This window comes from Pseudonaja textilis, chromosome 1 (genome assembly GCF_049901715.1).
Source record: "Pseudonaja textilis isolate UNSWEBS1 chromosome 1, rPseTex1.2, whole genome shotgun sequence".
In the NCBI taxonomy this organism is placed as follows: Eukaryota; Metazoa; Chordata; class Lepidosauria; order Squamata; family Elapidae; genus Pseudonaja; species Pseudonaja textilis.
The window spans coordinates 109878695-109895572 of record NC_141990.1 but is presented as its reverse complement, the minus strand read 5'-3'; the positions used below and the strand labels follow the sequence as shown (position 1 = coordinate 109895572).

At 38.2% G+C, this 16878-nt stretch overlaps 3 protein-coding genes and 1 long non-coding RNA gene across 10 annotated transcripts in view; 1 reads left to right on the top strand and 3 right to left on the bottom strand.

Annotated features, from left to right (window-relative positions):
- Positions 1 to 7047, top strand: part of ANKRD6 (ankyrin repeat domain 6) — a 101927-nt gene extending 94880 nt beyond the window's left edge. For all 6 annotated transcript variants that reach the window (XM_026726735.2, XM_026726732.2, XM_087914287.1 and 3 more), the window contains 4 exons: positions 1195 to 1347; positions 3792 to 3902; positions 5038 to 5356; positions 6105 to 7047. In XM_026726735.2, the coding sequence (XP_026582520.1) occupies positions 1195 to 1347; positions 3792 to 3902; positions 5038 to 5356; positions 6105 to 6664 (1143 nt within the window). In that variant the 3' untranslated portion in view covers positions 6665 to 7047. The remainder of the gene's footprint in view (positions 1 to 1194; positions 1348 to 3791; positions 3903 to 5037; positions 5357 to 6104) is intronic.
- On the bottom strand, positions 5756 to 7606 carry LOC148127758 (uncharacterized). The gene is made up of 2 exons (XR_015739734.1): positions 5954 to 7606; positions 5756 to 5890 (listed from the first exon to the last, which is right to left on the bottom strand). It is a non-coding gene; the product is annotated as an uncharacterized LOC148127758 (long non-coding RNA).
- A 1550-nt stretch (positions 7607 to 9156) lies between these two features.
- LYRM2 (LYR motif containing 2) lies at positions 9157 to 11974 on the bottom strand. 2 transcript variants are annotated; one of them, XR_015739724.1, is made up of 4 exons: positions 11751 to 11924; positions 10671 to 10811; positions 9289 to 10080; positions 9157 to 9256 (listed from the first exon to the last, which is right to left on the bottom strand). XR_015739724.1 is itself a non-coding variant. In XM_026726739.2 (3 exons), the coding sequence occupies exons 1-3, from the start codon at positions 11793 to 11795 to the stop codon at positions 10000 to 10002; spliced, it is 267 nt and encodes an 88-aa protein (XP_026582524.1). In that variant the 5' UTR covers positions 11796 to 11974; the 3' UTR covers positions 9157 to 9999. The 2 variants fall into 2 exon arrangements, 1 of the variants encoding a protein (XP_026582524.1); XM_026726739.2 differs by having other exon boundaries at positions 9157 to 10080; positions 11751 to 11974.
- Positions 11975 to 16012: 4038 nt separating this feature from the next.
- Positions 16013 to 16878, bottom strand: part of MDN1 (midasin AAA ATPase 1) — a 109698-nt gene continuing 108832 nt past the window's right edge. Inside the window, exon 102 of the mRNA XM_026726729.2 lies at positions 16013 to 16828. Coding sequence (XP_026582514.2) covers positions 16640 to 16828 — 189 coding nt within the window. The 3' untranslated portion in view covers positions 16013 to 16639. The remainder of the gene's footprint in view (positions 16829 to 16878) is intronic.

The window sequence follows — 16878 nt, the reverse complement described above, 5'->3', positions numbered from 1 at the left end:
TAAAAGAACAGTTTTGCTGGCCTTCTTTAAACAAGGCATAATATAGATCAGTACTTACAAATGCATGGATTTCACCTCCCAGAAGCCCACATGTCTGGAAGACACCAGCGTTGAGAACATCAGGGCTAGATCCCAAGTGTTACTATTAAGTACATAGATATTTTATCATATATATCATGTATTTCTAAAACAAATTCATTTTTACACTTTTGTATCAATGGAATTATTTAAACGGTTAGCTGTACTTTTGCATCTTCCAAACAATACAAGGGGTGAGAGAACAATGTGAACTCTATAGAACTATTCATAATCTTGCACTACTGTGGCCTATGGTTGATCTGAGGTTGATCTGAGTCCTTTTAATAAATAAAGAGATTTATATAGATGATGCCATAAAAGAATTTCAGTGTCATGTTTCAGTGTCTTTGCTATAAAAAGTTATATGAAGCCCCACAATAAAACATACTTAAGGGAATAATTCAGTCAGGTGTTCCAGTCAATGAGATGACCATCAAATATGAGTTTGAGGTCCTTCCCCTGCAAAAACTAATGCATGTTGACTACAGAATAACAGGGTTGGAAGGCCCCTTGGAGATCTTCTAGTCCAACCTTCTGCTCAGGCAGGAAACCCTGCATCATTTCAGACAAATGGTTGACCAATTTCTTTTTAAAAACGTGCAATGTTGGAGCATTCACTATTTCTGGAGGCAAGTTGTTTCCACTGATTAATTGATTCTGCGTCTCATGTAATGGACCTTAGAAAAAGGGCTGTCAATATTCACAAAGTTACCAAACCATTGTGTAACAAAGTCATTCCTTCTAGGAATGGTTATCCAATAAAAATAAACCTAAGAATAAAGCATGCAACACTCCAAAACAGAACAAACATGAAGAAATGGCTAAGTTCCGAAGGGTTCACAAACTTCATCATACCATTGTACCACATTGTTTCTTTTTATTTCTTGTGTTATAAATGGCAGAAATGTAAAATATAAACTTAGAAATCATTTTGGCTGGGAATTGTAGTCCAAATTTATTTTTAAACTTATCAAACATGTTTCCTTTTCTCATTAATTTGCTTTCAGTAGGCCCCAATAGAGTGCTATCTTATGTGATGGTCTTTGCTATATTAGCAAAATATGTTTGTTCAGAGAAAGATGTTTATGTTTATGTGTATGTGGTCATTTCCGGTAGGCACCTATAAATGGATGTCGTTGTGAACCTCTAATACATAAAGTGGAGAACCAGCTGGTAGCTGCCATGGAAGAAATAAAAGCTGAATTAGTACAAGTGCAAGATAAGATGAACAGCAAATTAGGACAGATGGAAAATAAAACACAACATCAGGTAAGGAAGAATTAAGGGATGCAATGTGTCTCAAAATGTGGGGTTTATGAGGAAAACAGATGCAGCAAAATTCACTTGGTTGACTATTATCATTGTGTGAAACACATGATATGATATGACAGCAAAGCTGTTTTATCTGATATGGTTGCCACAATGTGGAAATTATTTTCTGCTATCTTCGCTGAAGAAGCACCAGCAATAGGCAAGCCAATGTTTTATCTTCCTGTCTTATGTCTTAAAGCTCTCATTATTACACAGCACATTTAGAAAGATCACTGCTGGCTTCAGGATTTGGTGATCATAGTCTAAGGCTAGGCAACAGATTTCTTGATGTTAGGCCATAGCCACTAAACACTACCCAACTGATACTGGCCATGAGAGCCAAACCAATAAAGCAGGGGTGGGATTCTACTAGTTCACACCTATTCGCTAGAACCGGTTGTTAACATTCTAAGCAGTTCGGAGAACCAGTTGTTAGAAGAAATTACTGGCCTAATCCTGTAAGGAAGGCAGGAAGGAAACATTCTGGTGTTGCTTACAGAAACCACCTCTCTGTTAACCCTTATTATATTTTTGGCAGGACTAGACTTCCTGTCTCAGGAACCTCTCTGGAGTTTTTTTCCCCTCCTTGGTTGGTACTTTGCTTGTGTGGAGTGACCATTCAAAGTTACAATGACATTGAAAAAAGTGACTTATGACCATTTTTCACTTATGACTGTTGCAGCATCCCCACAGTCATGAGAGGCCAGGCGAGGAGATGCGTGCCTCGATGTGAGTGATATAGAGTTGGCCATGCCCAGCCAATAACATGACCACCAAGCCACATCCACCCAGTCACATGACCGCCAAGCCATGCCCACCACCTAAGCCACACCTACAGAACTGGTTGTTGAAAAATTTGAATCCCACCCCTGCAATAAAGGTAGTCATTGATACCAAGTCCATCATTTAACAACAATTGGAAGCTACAACAGTACTGAATTTTGCAACCAGTATCCACACTTACATCCTTTATAGCAGGCTTGTCCAACCCGCGGCCCAGGTCGCCTTGTAATGCGGCCTAGTGCCCACCCCAACCTTCGTGGCAGAGCCAGCGAGGAGGAGGAGGAGAGGTAGGCACGAGGTGGGCGAGCTTCCCCCCCCCCCGCAAAATTTGACCGGAAAATAAACCGTGATAAAAAAACTGTGATAAAAAAACCATGATAAAAAATAAATAATTTTTAATTAATAATAAATAATAAAAACATCTCACTAACTTCATTTCCAAATAAATTTAATATGTTAACTATGTTTTCTATGGTTTTGTTTGGATGATCAGGTATCGTTACTTTTATTTTATGTGCGGCCCAAACCAAATTTTCATCTTCTAATGTGGCCCAGGGAAGGTGAAAGGTTGGACACCCCTGCTTTATAGTATCCCTCAGTCACATAATCACCATTACAGTCAATACACATTGTTCAATGCTGATCTGTTGGGGGCTTTTTTTCCCTTCCCTTTTAGAGTAGAGAGATTGTAGAGGAAGAGATTAGAAGAGAATAAGTAGGCACACAATGAGGAATACACTGGGCTGTTTGTAAGGTGTACTCACAGCTGCCAGCCCAGTGCATTGCTTTCAATATATATTCTTCATTGTGTGTTTGCTTGCTCTCTTTGAAATCACTTCCTTTATAATGAGTGTGAGTACACATGACTTTGGTAATACCCCCCAAGTCCTTCTGGAGAAATCAGTTTTTACTAGTTCTGGAAGGCCATTGCAATCCAAAGGGCGAGGCAAAATTGAAGGTGTGAAACTGGTTGGATTTAGTCTTGCCAGTTTTGAGTTGGATATCTAGAGTGCCAGGGTGAGCATTCCAAAGGCTGTGAGGGAGGAAGGGAGAAAGAAAGGAAAACATAGCTATGTTCACAGTTTTTTGCTTAATGAGTGTTTCACTTAGTGAGAAATCATAGTGGCAGAGCTGTCAGTTTCAATTGTAGTTGTTAAATGAGGACTACCTATATAAGACTTGCAAAGAAATTGGCCCAGTTCATACCTATGATAAAGCTAAGTTTTAAACAAAGCTTACTGAATAAACCAAGCTAGCTGGATTCACACATTTGGGCTAAAAAAAAAATCATATTATGGCTTAGCATGATGGGTAAACCCAGTTATATAAAAGAACGTCCCTATGTAAGGGATACTATCTGTAGTAGACATCCTCAATTATTGAATTGAAATTATTGAAAGAAAACAAATACATTCTTATTATTATTTTTATTTACTCTGTGGGTACATCTGTAGCTAAAATACATTTGAAACAGTTTTTACTGAAATAACTCTTTTTAGTCACATTACTTCACTGAAAGTGCGCTTTTCAGATTTATTGATCTAATTGCTTGAAGTACAAGATCTAGTAAATGAATGCAGCGATACCATTTCTGAATGAACCTTTTGGTTCCATCACAGCTCCGTGTTTTAGACAAATTAATGGCAGAGAGGCTGTCAGCAGAAAGGGTGGAGTGTCTTCATCGTCTTCAGCACACGGAGTTGGAAAGAAATGAAGGGGAAAAACGCCAGGTAGGTTACTGCATTTGTTGCAATGAACACACAATAAGCTTGTGCAGCTTTAGGGAAGAGGAACTTCAATAATAAGAGAAGCTGCCCTTTGTGACATGATAAAGCAGAGTTAGGTACATCCGCTTAGACCAGTGGTATGGCTGCTTAGAGGTCATCTAGGCATATGTAATACATAGAATATTATTTCCTGGGAAACGATTCAAGGGTCTATTTTGCAAATTACTTGTGAAATCAATTATGTGAAATGAGGAGGAATTTATTAATAGTTCATATGGGAAATAATGAAAGGAATTACAAATTTTTGAAAGGAACAAAGCAATTCTGGTTATAGTGGAAACTTTTTATTCCAAGCATTCAGAGTTATCTTAGATTGCTGAAATCAAAGCATCTCAACATCATTTTTGATCATTTTTCTCAGTGTGTCTTTTCTTCTTGCTGTTGAAAAAGTATATTTATCATCAAACATTTTAATAAAATGCATTATATTCTTGATTATTAGGGATGGAATACACTTGTCTTCTAAAGATAGTCCTTGACTTAATGAAATGTAAATGGCAAAAATTAAAATAATTTTTATTTATTTTAAATAATTAAATAGAATTGTTAAATTGTCCCACAATGAGTTGTCTCACAGTGAGTTGTCTGTGGCGAGTTGTCCTGCGCCAAACTGCCCATGGTGAGTTGGCCGCGATGAGTTGGCTGCAGTGAGTTGGCTGTGGCAAGTTGTCCCATTCCCTCACCTTCTGTAGCTCTCCCAGAAGCTCTGGAGAGCATGTGGGAAAGGAGAGCAAGCCTATCTGCCCCTTTACCTCCCTAAAGGCTGCATGGTTCCATCCTAGGAGCAGACACCATTTTGGAAGGGGTCGAGGGGCCTGCTCTCCTTCCCCAACCCAGAATTAGGAGGACTTCTCCTTAGGAGGACTTCTCCTTACCTCATAACTAATTGCAGATTCCATGGACTCTTTTGTAGTCAATGTAACTCATTGTTATAAGTTGAAATGCCAAAGTTTTTATTTTGTTGAATATTTCAGCAAATATTTTTTATTCAAAAGTACATTGGTACAAAATATAAGAGTGGCTGAGAATTGAGAGAGATACTGATGCACTCTGATAGATGTGTGGATTCTTCTTGCAGCTGTCTTTGGTGGGTGAATTGAAAGCTTGGTGCCTGCTAAAAATTCAGAATCTAGAAATGAAGCTCTCTGGAGATTCTAGATCTTCGAGACCAAAATCCACTCTGTCCACATCTGAGTCTCTCTCAGAGACTTTGGATACAGAAAACCTTCACACTACAAATGACTGTAAAACAAGCCAAACCCCACCACAATCAAATGGATCCCATCATCATTCTGGCATTGTGAGCCTCTCAGAAGATACAGAACAGAGTAGAATGCCAATCACAGAGCAGAGCTTTGGAAAGCAGTATTTCGTGGTTCAGCAAGATAGCATATCAGGTATGTTTGTTTTCCTATTTCAGCGATTTTCAGTTGGATATCTATGTTAATCTGCTGCACCTGTAGTGTCAATCTAAATTTCAGTCTATTTTTTTTTGATACTAGGCAGCTTGCTTCTCTTCACTCTGGTACGATTAAAGCCTTCTTCACCACCATAGAAGAAAAACTGTGCTACTGTTAAGAGCAGGAGTCCACAATAATTTCAAGCCATGGCCATCATTCTGCAATTCTAATGTTGCAAGTGCCAATTCCTTAAAAAATTATAACCTTTTCAGTGTCATTGGGTGTCAAGCAGCCTAGAAATTGCATACATAAATATTCAAACAAGCAAGCAAGCAATTCAACATGTCACCAGTCTCCTAAGATCTCATTTGTTACAAATACACAGATTTCAAAAGATTTCAATCATTATTCCAATTATCTTTAATAAGACACAGGGAATTATTATTGCAGCAAGACAAATTCCTTGTGTGTCCAATCATACTTGGCCAATAAAGAATTCTTCTCTTCTCTTCTCTTCTCTTCTCTTCTCTTCTCTTCTCTTCTCTTCTCTTCTCTTCTCTTCTCTTCTCTTCTCTTCTCTTCTCTTCTCTTCACCTTGGATCAAAACTGCATTAAGGAAGTTTGACCTTATCCATTGCCATCCTGTATTGGGGCTATGATTCCAATTCTCCTGTTTGGCTTGGGCCTTTCTGAAGCTTCCCTAACTCCAAGCACTTATAATTATTTGTTATCTTTCGGTTTACAGGAACAGAGCAACAGTCAGTGGGTGGTGCTGTCCTTCCTCCTCCTGCAGCATCTCCCCAAGTGGTTAGGCCAAAGGATAAAGCAAATTTCAACAGATTGCAGCAAGAACCACCAGGAGTGGAACACTCTGTTTCCAGACTAAGGCATGTAAAAGTACAAACTGTTTTGCAGGCTTCTCCTGAACGTACAAAGGCAGAATCCCAGAGCGGCTGCTTGATAGACAAAGGGACTCAAACCAAGAAACCAAGTAAAAGTGGTCAGTTGAAGCACAGGTCCCACCAACCAGGAGAAGCTCCAACTGGGCAGCCCCCACCTTCTGCCCCTGAAGGAAAGGAGGGCAGTCCTCAGCTGGCAGGCACATCTCAAGCTTTGGAAATTACCCAGTACTTCTTTGAGGCTGTGTCAAGTCAGATGGAGAAGTGGTATGAGAGAAAGATAGAAGAAGCTCGTTGCCAAGCTGACCAGAAAGCTCAGGAAGATAAAGCTGTCCTTAAAGAACACATTAAAAGTTTAGAAGAGGAACTGCAGAAGCTAAGGACTAAAATGCAGAAGGAAAACTAGCCCTTGCATGGCTCAAGAAAAGGGCCCATTGCTGTTTTCACAAACTCCACTGAAGCAATTTTAGGGCAGGGGACACTCATGAACAATTTCACTCATATTGAACATGCCTTTAAAGATGATGAAGTATCCATGAAATTATTCGAGGAAACCAGTTTTCCTAAGCCAACACTTCATTGATGGGCAAAATGTTGTTTTAGCTCTAAATAGTGCTAGTTGTGATACTAATTCTGGGTAGAATGCGTTTGTTACCTATCAGTTCTCTTCAGGTACACTGCTGGGTGTGAGTGATTGAATGTCTATTCTTGTTTTTCAGTCCCTGTGTCATTTTGTGAATTCTTTAAAGTTTTATTATTTTATAATAAACCATTTTATTACATATTAAACATTTTTTAAGTTCAAGCATTTTATAGTATTGAGTATGGTATTTTTATTATAGTGTGAGCTAAACACTGGGTATGTTTTGGGGCACTGGTTATCTGAACACTGGACAAGAATGGTACAAGTAATAACCCTGTGAAGAAGGTTGAATTGAAAGCAATTGGTTTAAAATCATCCATTGAGCTTCTATGGCTGATGGTGGACTAGAACCTAGGTCTTAACCATAATATTTATGTTGAATTTTGAAAATTGCAAACAGTGGTCAACATTAGAAATACTATTATTTTCGTCTATATCAGGGCAGTCAAACTCATGGGCAGATGTGTCACGTGCTGGCCATGCCCATGCCAGCAACATGACTATGCGACTTTGACACCTGTTTTATATTGTACAGGACTTTGTGAATCGCAAGCACTCCCAGCCCTAACAATTTTATATATGGGAAATTGTTGCAGTTTCTGGAGGGTTTCATGATGACCAGATTGTTCAGTTGCAATGCTGACTTGGGAGACTTGCTGTTACTCATTGGGAAGGTGTAGCAAGGGATTGAAAATAGGCTTTGCGCCCCTCTTCTCATGCTAAAAAGCTGACTGTTGTGCAGCCAAGAATAAGGGTAATATAGTTGAATACAGGTAATCCTCAACTTATGACAACTGGGACCACAATTTTTGTTGCGAAGCAAGTTGGTGTTGTGCCTAATTTTACAATGTTTTTTTGCCATGGTGGTTAATTGAATCATGCAATTAAGTGGATCCAGCTTCCCCCCGTTGACTTCATATGTTGGAAGCTGGCACAGAAAGTTGCAAATTATGATCCCCTGACCCCAGGATGCTGCAGCTGTCTTACATATATGCCAGTTGATTGTAGAGATGCAAACCATCATACTCTGCCGTCTCTTGCTCTTACATTTCTTCTTGTGTTGCTTACATCAATCTACAATTCAGTGTGAATATTTATTAGCTCTTATTTAAGTTGTATTATGAATATATACCTTCCATTGATCAGCAGGGTAACAGACAAGAGTTCTATGGGCTAGATTTCCATAGGAGTTCAAGATTGTGGTAGATCCAAGTTTTCTACACACTTGCTACCAGCCACCTTTTGTTTCTTTTATTTTTATCCCACCTTTATTATTTTATAACTCAAGGTGGTGAACATGCACACTTCCTCCTCCTCTTTTCCCTACAACAATCCTGTGTGGTGGGTTGAGCTGAGACAAGACTGATTGGCCCAAAGTCACCCGGTCAATTTTCCTGCCTAAGGTGGGATGAGAACTCATGGTCTCCTGGTTTCTAGGCCAGCACCTTCCTCACTACACCAAACTGATTCTATGACCTTTTATGCTTCCTGAAACAAATACCTAATTGCCAAGTGAAACATGTACTTCAGCATTTTATGCCAGTAGAACAGTTTATAATAATCCTGGAACAAAAAGCTGCTTCCGAAGAGTCTTTTCATTATGTATAATATTATGGTAAGAACATTACTAATATTAAATAGTGACACAAAGTAATTCCATTCCTTTAAGTTATTTCAATACATTTTGATTCAGGAATTAGAAGGCATGTGATCATAATAGAAGATAACCAGTCCTGATTCTAATGCCAAGACTTGAATCTGGAAATGAAAGCAAAGTCTCCCAGCCTTTAAGGATGCAGAAAACCAGAGACGTATGCCTAATCTGTGAAAATAGTACTGAAGTCACCTCTCAAGGAGGAGTAATGAATGGAGATGATGCTTTGTGGCATTGGAATCTAACAAAGGCTGCAGAATTTCAGCTGCACCAGAATAAAGAATACTCAAGTGATATATTTAAGGCAACTCAAAAGGCTTAACCTTGCTGCAATAATTTTGCTAATATTACTGTCAATATCCTGTCTTTTTATGATTCCTTTATCATTGGACTGGTTTATGGCCTGTGCTATACCTCTTGAAACTCAAGCCAAGTTGCATATTGTAACCCGGAGTGTTGATTTGTAATTCCACAACACTGCCCTACTGCTTCTAAACTGCAATACTAATTAAAGTTTTACAGCTCAGCCAATCAGTAAAATTCCCTGACAGAATCTTGCCATATTGTTAAAAAATAATAATATACTGCTTCAAAAAAGGAGTAATAAAACCAGATCTCTTTATTTTTCTTTTTACAAATAAATTTACTTAAACAAATTCTAATAGAAGAGATGAAGATATATAACAGCAATATTGGTTCCACTCTACACCAGAGTGGTTCCACTCTATACCACTCTACACCTTCTTCACCAGAGTACTTGAATCACTTCCATAGGCGTAGTTCTAGAAAGAGATAAAATTTACTGGCTATTTTGCTAAAACCAACTTACAATAAACACTGGCCAACTCATGTCAATGTAAGAAAAGATTCAGTTCTCCTTCAACTTGTTTTTAGAACAAAAATAACAACACTGAAGCCGAAAACTATGAAAAGTCCATAGAACCCCCTTCAAATTTGACTGAAGCCACTCTGAAATACCTTTATTACCTTGGAGATTAAATTCAGTGATTCAGTTCAAAGGCATATTATATTTCATTAAATCATCCCTTCAAAGCTTTGTGAAGAAATGATAGTTCTTTACTTTGTGGAACTCTCTAGGTAAAATAATACATGTAAAAGTAAATTGTTCAAATAAGTGATGGTATTCTTATATTTACAAGTGTAATTCATAAATCTAAGATCAAATTCCTTTTCTCTACTTCTGCACTTTTCACATGGATTGTCCGGATGTTGCTGTAATTGCTTGTCTTTTTATTCTTATTGCACCTTAATTTTCAGGCATATGGCATTTATACTATGACAAAGAGTATTCATCAGGTCTTCCATCTAACTTTTGAGAAGTGTACACTGGACATCTTTGGATGATCAGCAGGGCTCTTCCCACTTAATGTCTTTGCCGTTAGATACAATGAAAAATTGTTTTGACTTGTAAGCAGAATTAAGCCTAGGATTTTGCCAATTTTAGTGTTCTCTCAAGCTCCTGAAGCTGTAGGTTGCCATGAGTGATCATCATCTTAATTGCATCCTATAAAACAAAAACGTTATACTTAGTAGGCAAAGTAATTTAAACAAGTACATTTGTCAAATTTATACGAGCAGCCATCTCACAAGTGGCAGCATAAAGCAAAAAAAGAAGAAGTATAAAACTATCATGAAAATATGGCTTTTCTTCTTTACCAGAACAACTACTCAATTTTGGAAGCATTATTCAGCAAGGCAATGATTTAAATTATTCTCCTTTCCATAGAAAGAATCCTAAACAGGATTTACTTTGCTCACTTCTCTTACCTGAAATTAATTCCTGGACTCAGAATTCTTAAATTCAAAGTATATATGCCATTTCATCAGGCTCCAGCTAATAGCTCTTGGAAACCCAGAAAAAGAATGTAAATATGAAATCACTTTTTCTTTACCATAACTAGCTTTGGAAATTCTTCTTTTAATGGGAATTAATATTCCAAAATATTTGACTTGACATTTGATTGACATTGCATAGCACCCATAATGCATTTTCCAATCCCTATCTAATGCTCTAAGCAAAGCTGTATGGCAGAGGTTCAGGCCCAGCTACCAGCTGTAATGTTCAAGTCTATCACATTTTGAGAATTCTCTTGCCTCATCTGTAGCCTCTTTATTCCTTTTGAAATCTTCTCTCGCCCAGTCTCTCATGTAGCGACGATCTGCTTCATTGGGGATCTGACGAATGGTCCTGAGGATTTTTCTGTATAACTGAAGAACCTGCTGTCTTCTGAGGAACTGCAGATCATCAAAGGAAACAAAGAATGGATCTCTCACTTTTTGTCATGTCAAAGTCAAAGCTCTTGCCATTTGTTCTTTCCGCAAAAAAAATGGAACAATTCACTTACAATAAGCTGTACAAATTCAGCAGCAGCATAAGAGTGGCCTTGAGGGTTTGAAAGGATACTGTTATCATGAACCCACCTGTTTGTCTCAACTATCAAATTTACAATTACATGCCCTCTTTAAAATTAAATTCATTTAGTTAAACATGAATACTCCACATATTTTACTTCTATCTCCTATGTTAATTTTATGTCAACTTATTTATTTGTAAGTTCTGTGCATCTGCCTGACCTGTCCATCTGAATGGGCTAAGGTTGTATGGAGAGGCGACTTTATGTAATATTTATATCAGTCTTCACCACTTTCATCAAAGGGAGCTTTGAGTATATAATCGCTACTACCATTTTTACTTTTTTGACTGTATTCTGTGGATCCAGTGTGCAGGCTCAATTCAGGCCAGGCCAAAATAGCCATAGAGTGTCAGGTCCAGTGGTCACAGAGGAGCGTGCATGTTTCGGAAAGGAAGAAGCCGAATCAGAAAAAGGCCCGTGGCCAAACGCGACTGAGGAGCGAGCAGACGACCTGCCTGTAATTCCTGGGGTGCCTAATAATGACCTGAATTAAGTCTCCAGTCAAAATCGGGGCGCTTGCCAAGGAGGCTGCCGTAGCAATGCCAGGCTTCCTTCCGAGTGGAGGCTTCCAGGCCCGGAGCCTCCTTCTCAAGACTCTCGGATTGCAGCGGAGCTTTTTCTACTGTGAGGCTCGCCCGGGTTCCTGCCGGCGCCTCGGCCAAACACAAAAGCTGCTTTGGCAGATATTCGGGAGCGAGGCGGCCGCAAAGACCGAGAGGAGGCCGAGCTGCCTCCGCCCTGGCCGCGGTCTCTTCCCTACCTGCTTCAGGCTTAAGGCCGTGGGGGGTAGCCGGGTGGCCGCCATGGCTCACGCTCGCTCCCTTCGGCCCCTTTTCTGGTCTGGGGCGGGGACTCTTTAGCGCCACAGGCGGAGGACGAATCCCGCACGCTCGGCCCCGGCAGCCGGCTGGATGGGTAAGAAAGAGGGAGCTCGCAGACGGGGGAACTTCGGAGTAACTCCCCCTTCCGTTACTTTAGCAAACGTGAGTGGTAGAAAAAGACACGTGTTTAGGGAAACGTATCTTTAGAGCACGTCGGGAGCAGCGTGACACGCTTTGTTCCTCAAATAGCTTGAACGCTTCAGTTACCAAAGGGAAGTGTAAGGACCCCTCCCCCACTATCTATAGAATAACAATTGACAATCATAACTAAAAAGAATATAAATAAGACTATAACCAGAAGTGCAGTTTGACGATATTATTCAGGTCTTTTATCAATATTCCAATTCGATTGTCTAGTTACAAGCAGCCTATGGGCAATCCATTGGTGCAGAGCAGATTCTTCTTCCAGAGCGGCGAGGTCGTTATTTTATATAATGAGAAAAATGCTCAACAAAGCTAAGACACAAAGGTGTTTTTTTTTTAACCAAGAAACCTTTTATGAAAAGTTGTTGAAACTGGTATTGTTATGTAATCTTTTGAATCATTAACCTGAATGCCCTATCCTGGTAATCCAGGAAAAGTTGCTTTTCCAATAGCAGAATAACAAGAGTTGGGAGAGACTTTGGAGGTCTTCTAGTCCAACCCCCTGCTCAAGCAGGAAACTACTACCATTTCAGACAAATGGTTGTCCTATCTCGTTAAAAACCTCCAGTGTTGGACCATGTAAACTTCTACAGGCAACTGATTAATTGTTCTGTCAGGAAATTTCTCCTTAGTTCTAGGCTGGTTCTCTCCTTGATTGTTTTCCACCCATTGCTTCTTGTCCTGCCCTCAGGTGCTTTAACCCTCTTCTTTCTGGCAGCCCCTCAAACAGTGGAATACTGCTGTCATGTCACCCCTAAAGCCTTCTTTTCATTAAACTAGACATACCCAATTCCTGCAACTGTTCTTTTTTAAGCCTTCAGTCCTCTAATCATCTTTGTATGCTTTAGTTAGTTTAACTTTAAGGTAATTTATTACAATAAAATGTGTTGTGTATATATTACACCAAACAGAAAATGTTTGTGATGGGCTGGCTGCCATTGCCTTGCGGCTGAGATTCAAGAATTGGCACATTTTTACAAGTTTATTTGATTTTGCATTATCACATTTTAAGCTGATTTCCAGGTTAATACAACTCAAGACCAGTCATTTTATTTTGAACATGCTCCCAATATTTGGAAACAATCATGAACTTTGTAGAGAGACCTGGGCAGTTTTTAAATGTGATGCATGAACAAACAGGCAAATAAAATGACACGAATTGTGTAGAGATGCATTAATCATTTTAAATACTTTTTATATTGTCCTATCAACTACTCAAATATTAATTTGACTTCTGAGATAAATCCTTATTTCTTCAAATATGCTTTCTATTACATGGAAATTGATGGCTAAAATAAGGAAATTTATTTCATGAGCTTTTAGGGCTTCAATGCTGGAAAGATATATATAAGGCCTCAATTACTCTGAAAACTGAAGACCTGATGTTACTTGACACTTATGAGTTATATATACAGATTATAAATGATTTCACTAAAATATAATTTTATATTTAATTTTTTAAAAATCTTTTATTACAACCATATACAGTTGTGCTCATGTTTACATACTCCTTGCAGAATTTGTAAGATATGGACTTTTGTGAGTAAAGTACATGAGTGATTTACAAAACACTTAAAATTTATGATTCAAATTAAACTAGGGATTGCAGAATAAGACATGAAGAAAACCGTAGCAACAAAGGAAATAATAAAATGATTTGGTTCAAAAGTTTCAATAACCCATATTTGAGCTTATAATGCAGTCTAAACTTGTCATATATATGTTGAGATAGCAATGAAGCTAAAGTATTCACACCCGTGTCTTGGTTATATTTAGTGTCTTTGTATAAATAGTTTCTTAGCTCTTGAGAAATGGTACATTGACTTTGTTGGTTACTGAAGCATAGGGAAAGCAAAAGAATTGACAAAGGATCTGCAAGCAAAAAATAGTTTCAAGTTTATAAATCCAGGAAAGGATATAAAAAGATGCTCAAAGATTTGAAAATGCCTATCAATATTGTTCAAACTCTGATCAAAAAGTGGAATATTTGGGGTTTTGTAAATATCAAGTCATGGTCAAGAAGGATGGCATGTACAACTGCTAGGAAAATTTGTAGGGCTGCAGAAAAACCCACAATTTACACTAAAATACATGCTTTTCTGAAATTGTGGGGTGGCTGTTTCAGAATGCACAATAAAATACTTGCTAACAAAACTGCCTACTTGATTTGCCAAAAAAAAAAAAAAAAAGGCATTGCTACCCCAAATGCTACAAAATGTTGAAAGAAAATTTGCATTCATAGTTTGGAGTGGCAATGGCACTAAGACTTAAATACCACCTCCAATACTTTACACCACTCTATGGGCAATTTACAAATGTTAGCATATTGCTGCCCAACAATCTGGCTCCACATTTTACCAATCTCAGAAGGATGGAAGGCTGAATCAATCTTGAACCAGTCAGGATCGAACTCCAGGCTGTGGGTAGAGTTAGCCTGCAATACTGCATTCTAGCTACACCAGGACTCCTTTCTCAACTTTATGCAGCCTTTTTTCTCTCTAGAAACTTTACCAACATGACGATGATCTGAAACAAAGTTGATCCTTCAGTGGCCACAGCAGAATGAAATGAAGGTTCTAGAGGGGCCATCAGTCTCCTGACCTCAACATCACTGAGGCATTTCAGGGAGATATAAATCATGCAGTTCATGCTAGATTCTAGACAATGAAAGAATACCGGATCTGGAGGCTTTTGGGTAAGAATGGACAGCTTTACCACATGAGAAAATGAAGGGCTTCCCTCATTCACCACTATCACAAAAGCCTACAAGCCATCAGTATTACTTTCCTTTGTTCTATTTGAATACTTAAGAGACCAGGAAATAAACAGTGCAAGAAGTTATCTTGAGCTATCAGATTTTATTTTATCAAATGTTCTTCCTTTATGCCTGAAGCTTTTGAGGTAGTTCTGCTTTATTTTGGACAGCCATTTTACACTGTTGGTAAAGATCATAATTGCCTGACATAAATCACATCCTGTATGTTGTCCAAATTTGGATCTTTATAACCAAAATAGACTCATCCATAACAAGAAATTCCCAAGGTTTACAGAATATAATTTTTAGCAGAAAAATATCAAGAGGAACTTAACCAATGAAACAACGCAGTTCTTTTACTCTAGTCTACAGATATCCTTGTGAGATTATAAAATGGAAAAGTGTTATGATGGTAACATACCTTGCAATCTTCATGATTTGATTTATTACATGTCCCAATTATCAAGATCTAACCTTACAAAAAGCCATTTATAGAAAAGTTGTTTTAAGTAACTTCATATTAAGTAATTTAAAAAAGGTTTGTTTTAGGAATGTAAAAAAACTGCTGTTTCATGATATTATAAAGAGTTTCTCTTCCTTCTGTTCAACTGGGTCTGATTTCTAGAGACTATCTTGACAAATCCCAGAAGTTTTCTTGGCAAATTGCCTCCTTCCTAGGGCTGAGAGAAAGTGACTAGCCCAAAGTTACCCAGCCGGCTTTGTGCCCAAGGCAGGACTACTATTCATGATCTCCCAGTTTCTAACCTGATGTCTTAACCACTACACCAAACTGGCTCTCACAAAGTACTTTAAATTCTGTGCTACGTAAACTCTAAATACTTTGCAATATTAAGTTCTAATGCATGCAGTATCGTATGGCTTTCAGTTCAATATTGGTCTGGGGAGGTAGACATTCAGTAGGTATCAGACAGATGCTGCTTTCCAAGGACTGTATATATCCCCTTTGTAATTTATGATTATTGCATCTATACAAGAAATAATATTTCCTCCAACTTCCATTTATAAACCTTCCTGTTTAATTGGTAACTTTGCCTGGGTCAGCAGTACCAGCCACATCTGGACTCCATGAAATAGTGCAGTAATCATTACATCGATCTTTGGTTTACATACAAGAATGGACAAGTTCAAGACAGTGTCAGAATTTACTTTCGTTCTCAGGTTTAATCCTTATTTAGATTATTTTAGACCTGGTTAATTCCTTCAACCAATGAACACCATAACTACAAACAAAAAGATGGCTTTATTAATAATCACAAACAATGCATAGTTTTTGCAATGAAAAAGGGTTGGGGAGAAAAAATCCCTTGCAAGTGTGTCCTAATAACTGCCTTGGACAGAAGGCAAAAGTCACAGTGTAAAATGATAATTCAGTCTTTAATGTAACAAAAATACCCTTGCAGCAACCATTTAGCAATATTGAATAATTTCAAGTATTCAAAGGAAATTATTATTTTTGGCTGTGTAAAATTTAACCTCCCCATCTCCTCAACACAGGGTCCACTCACGCAGGTGACTTAAAAGCAAACTATTTTTATTATAGTTCAACAGTTCAAGTTCAACTTCCTCTTTTGGAAGCAAAACTTGCTTCTTACTATTCAACAAGCCTGCCTAATTCCTAATGATGAGGATATCAAATAAACCCTAGAATAACTTACTGAAAGTAAAATAACAACAACAAAGAAAAAATATGTTTTTTCACTGTTTCCCAATACTGGCAAGGAAACTAGGGATGATGTCTGAGTTCATCATGGTCTCCTGCACTGAGAAGGGAAAATGCAAGTTTGAGGTCTTGGATTTCTGGCCCCCTTGAACATCAGCTTATACGCTTGGATGAAATCTTGGTGCACTCTACAAACTGTCTGAAGCAGTCACCAGTTCAAACCATTGCCTAAGGGCATCACTGAGAGTCTCTGGCAGGGCATTCACATCTCTAAGAATTATGTAGAAAGGAAAGGGAAATTCTTCCATGTATGACCTTATTTCTAGCAATTCTCCAGGCCGTGTGAATACAGGTACTTTAATATCCAAGATTGAATCCTGTGAATGAAAATAGCAAATTAACAAAAGTAAATACTGAATTACAGATT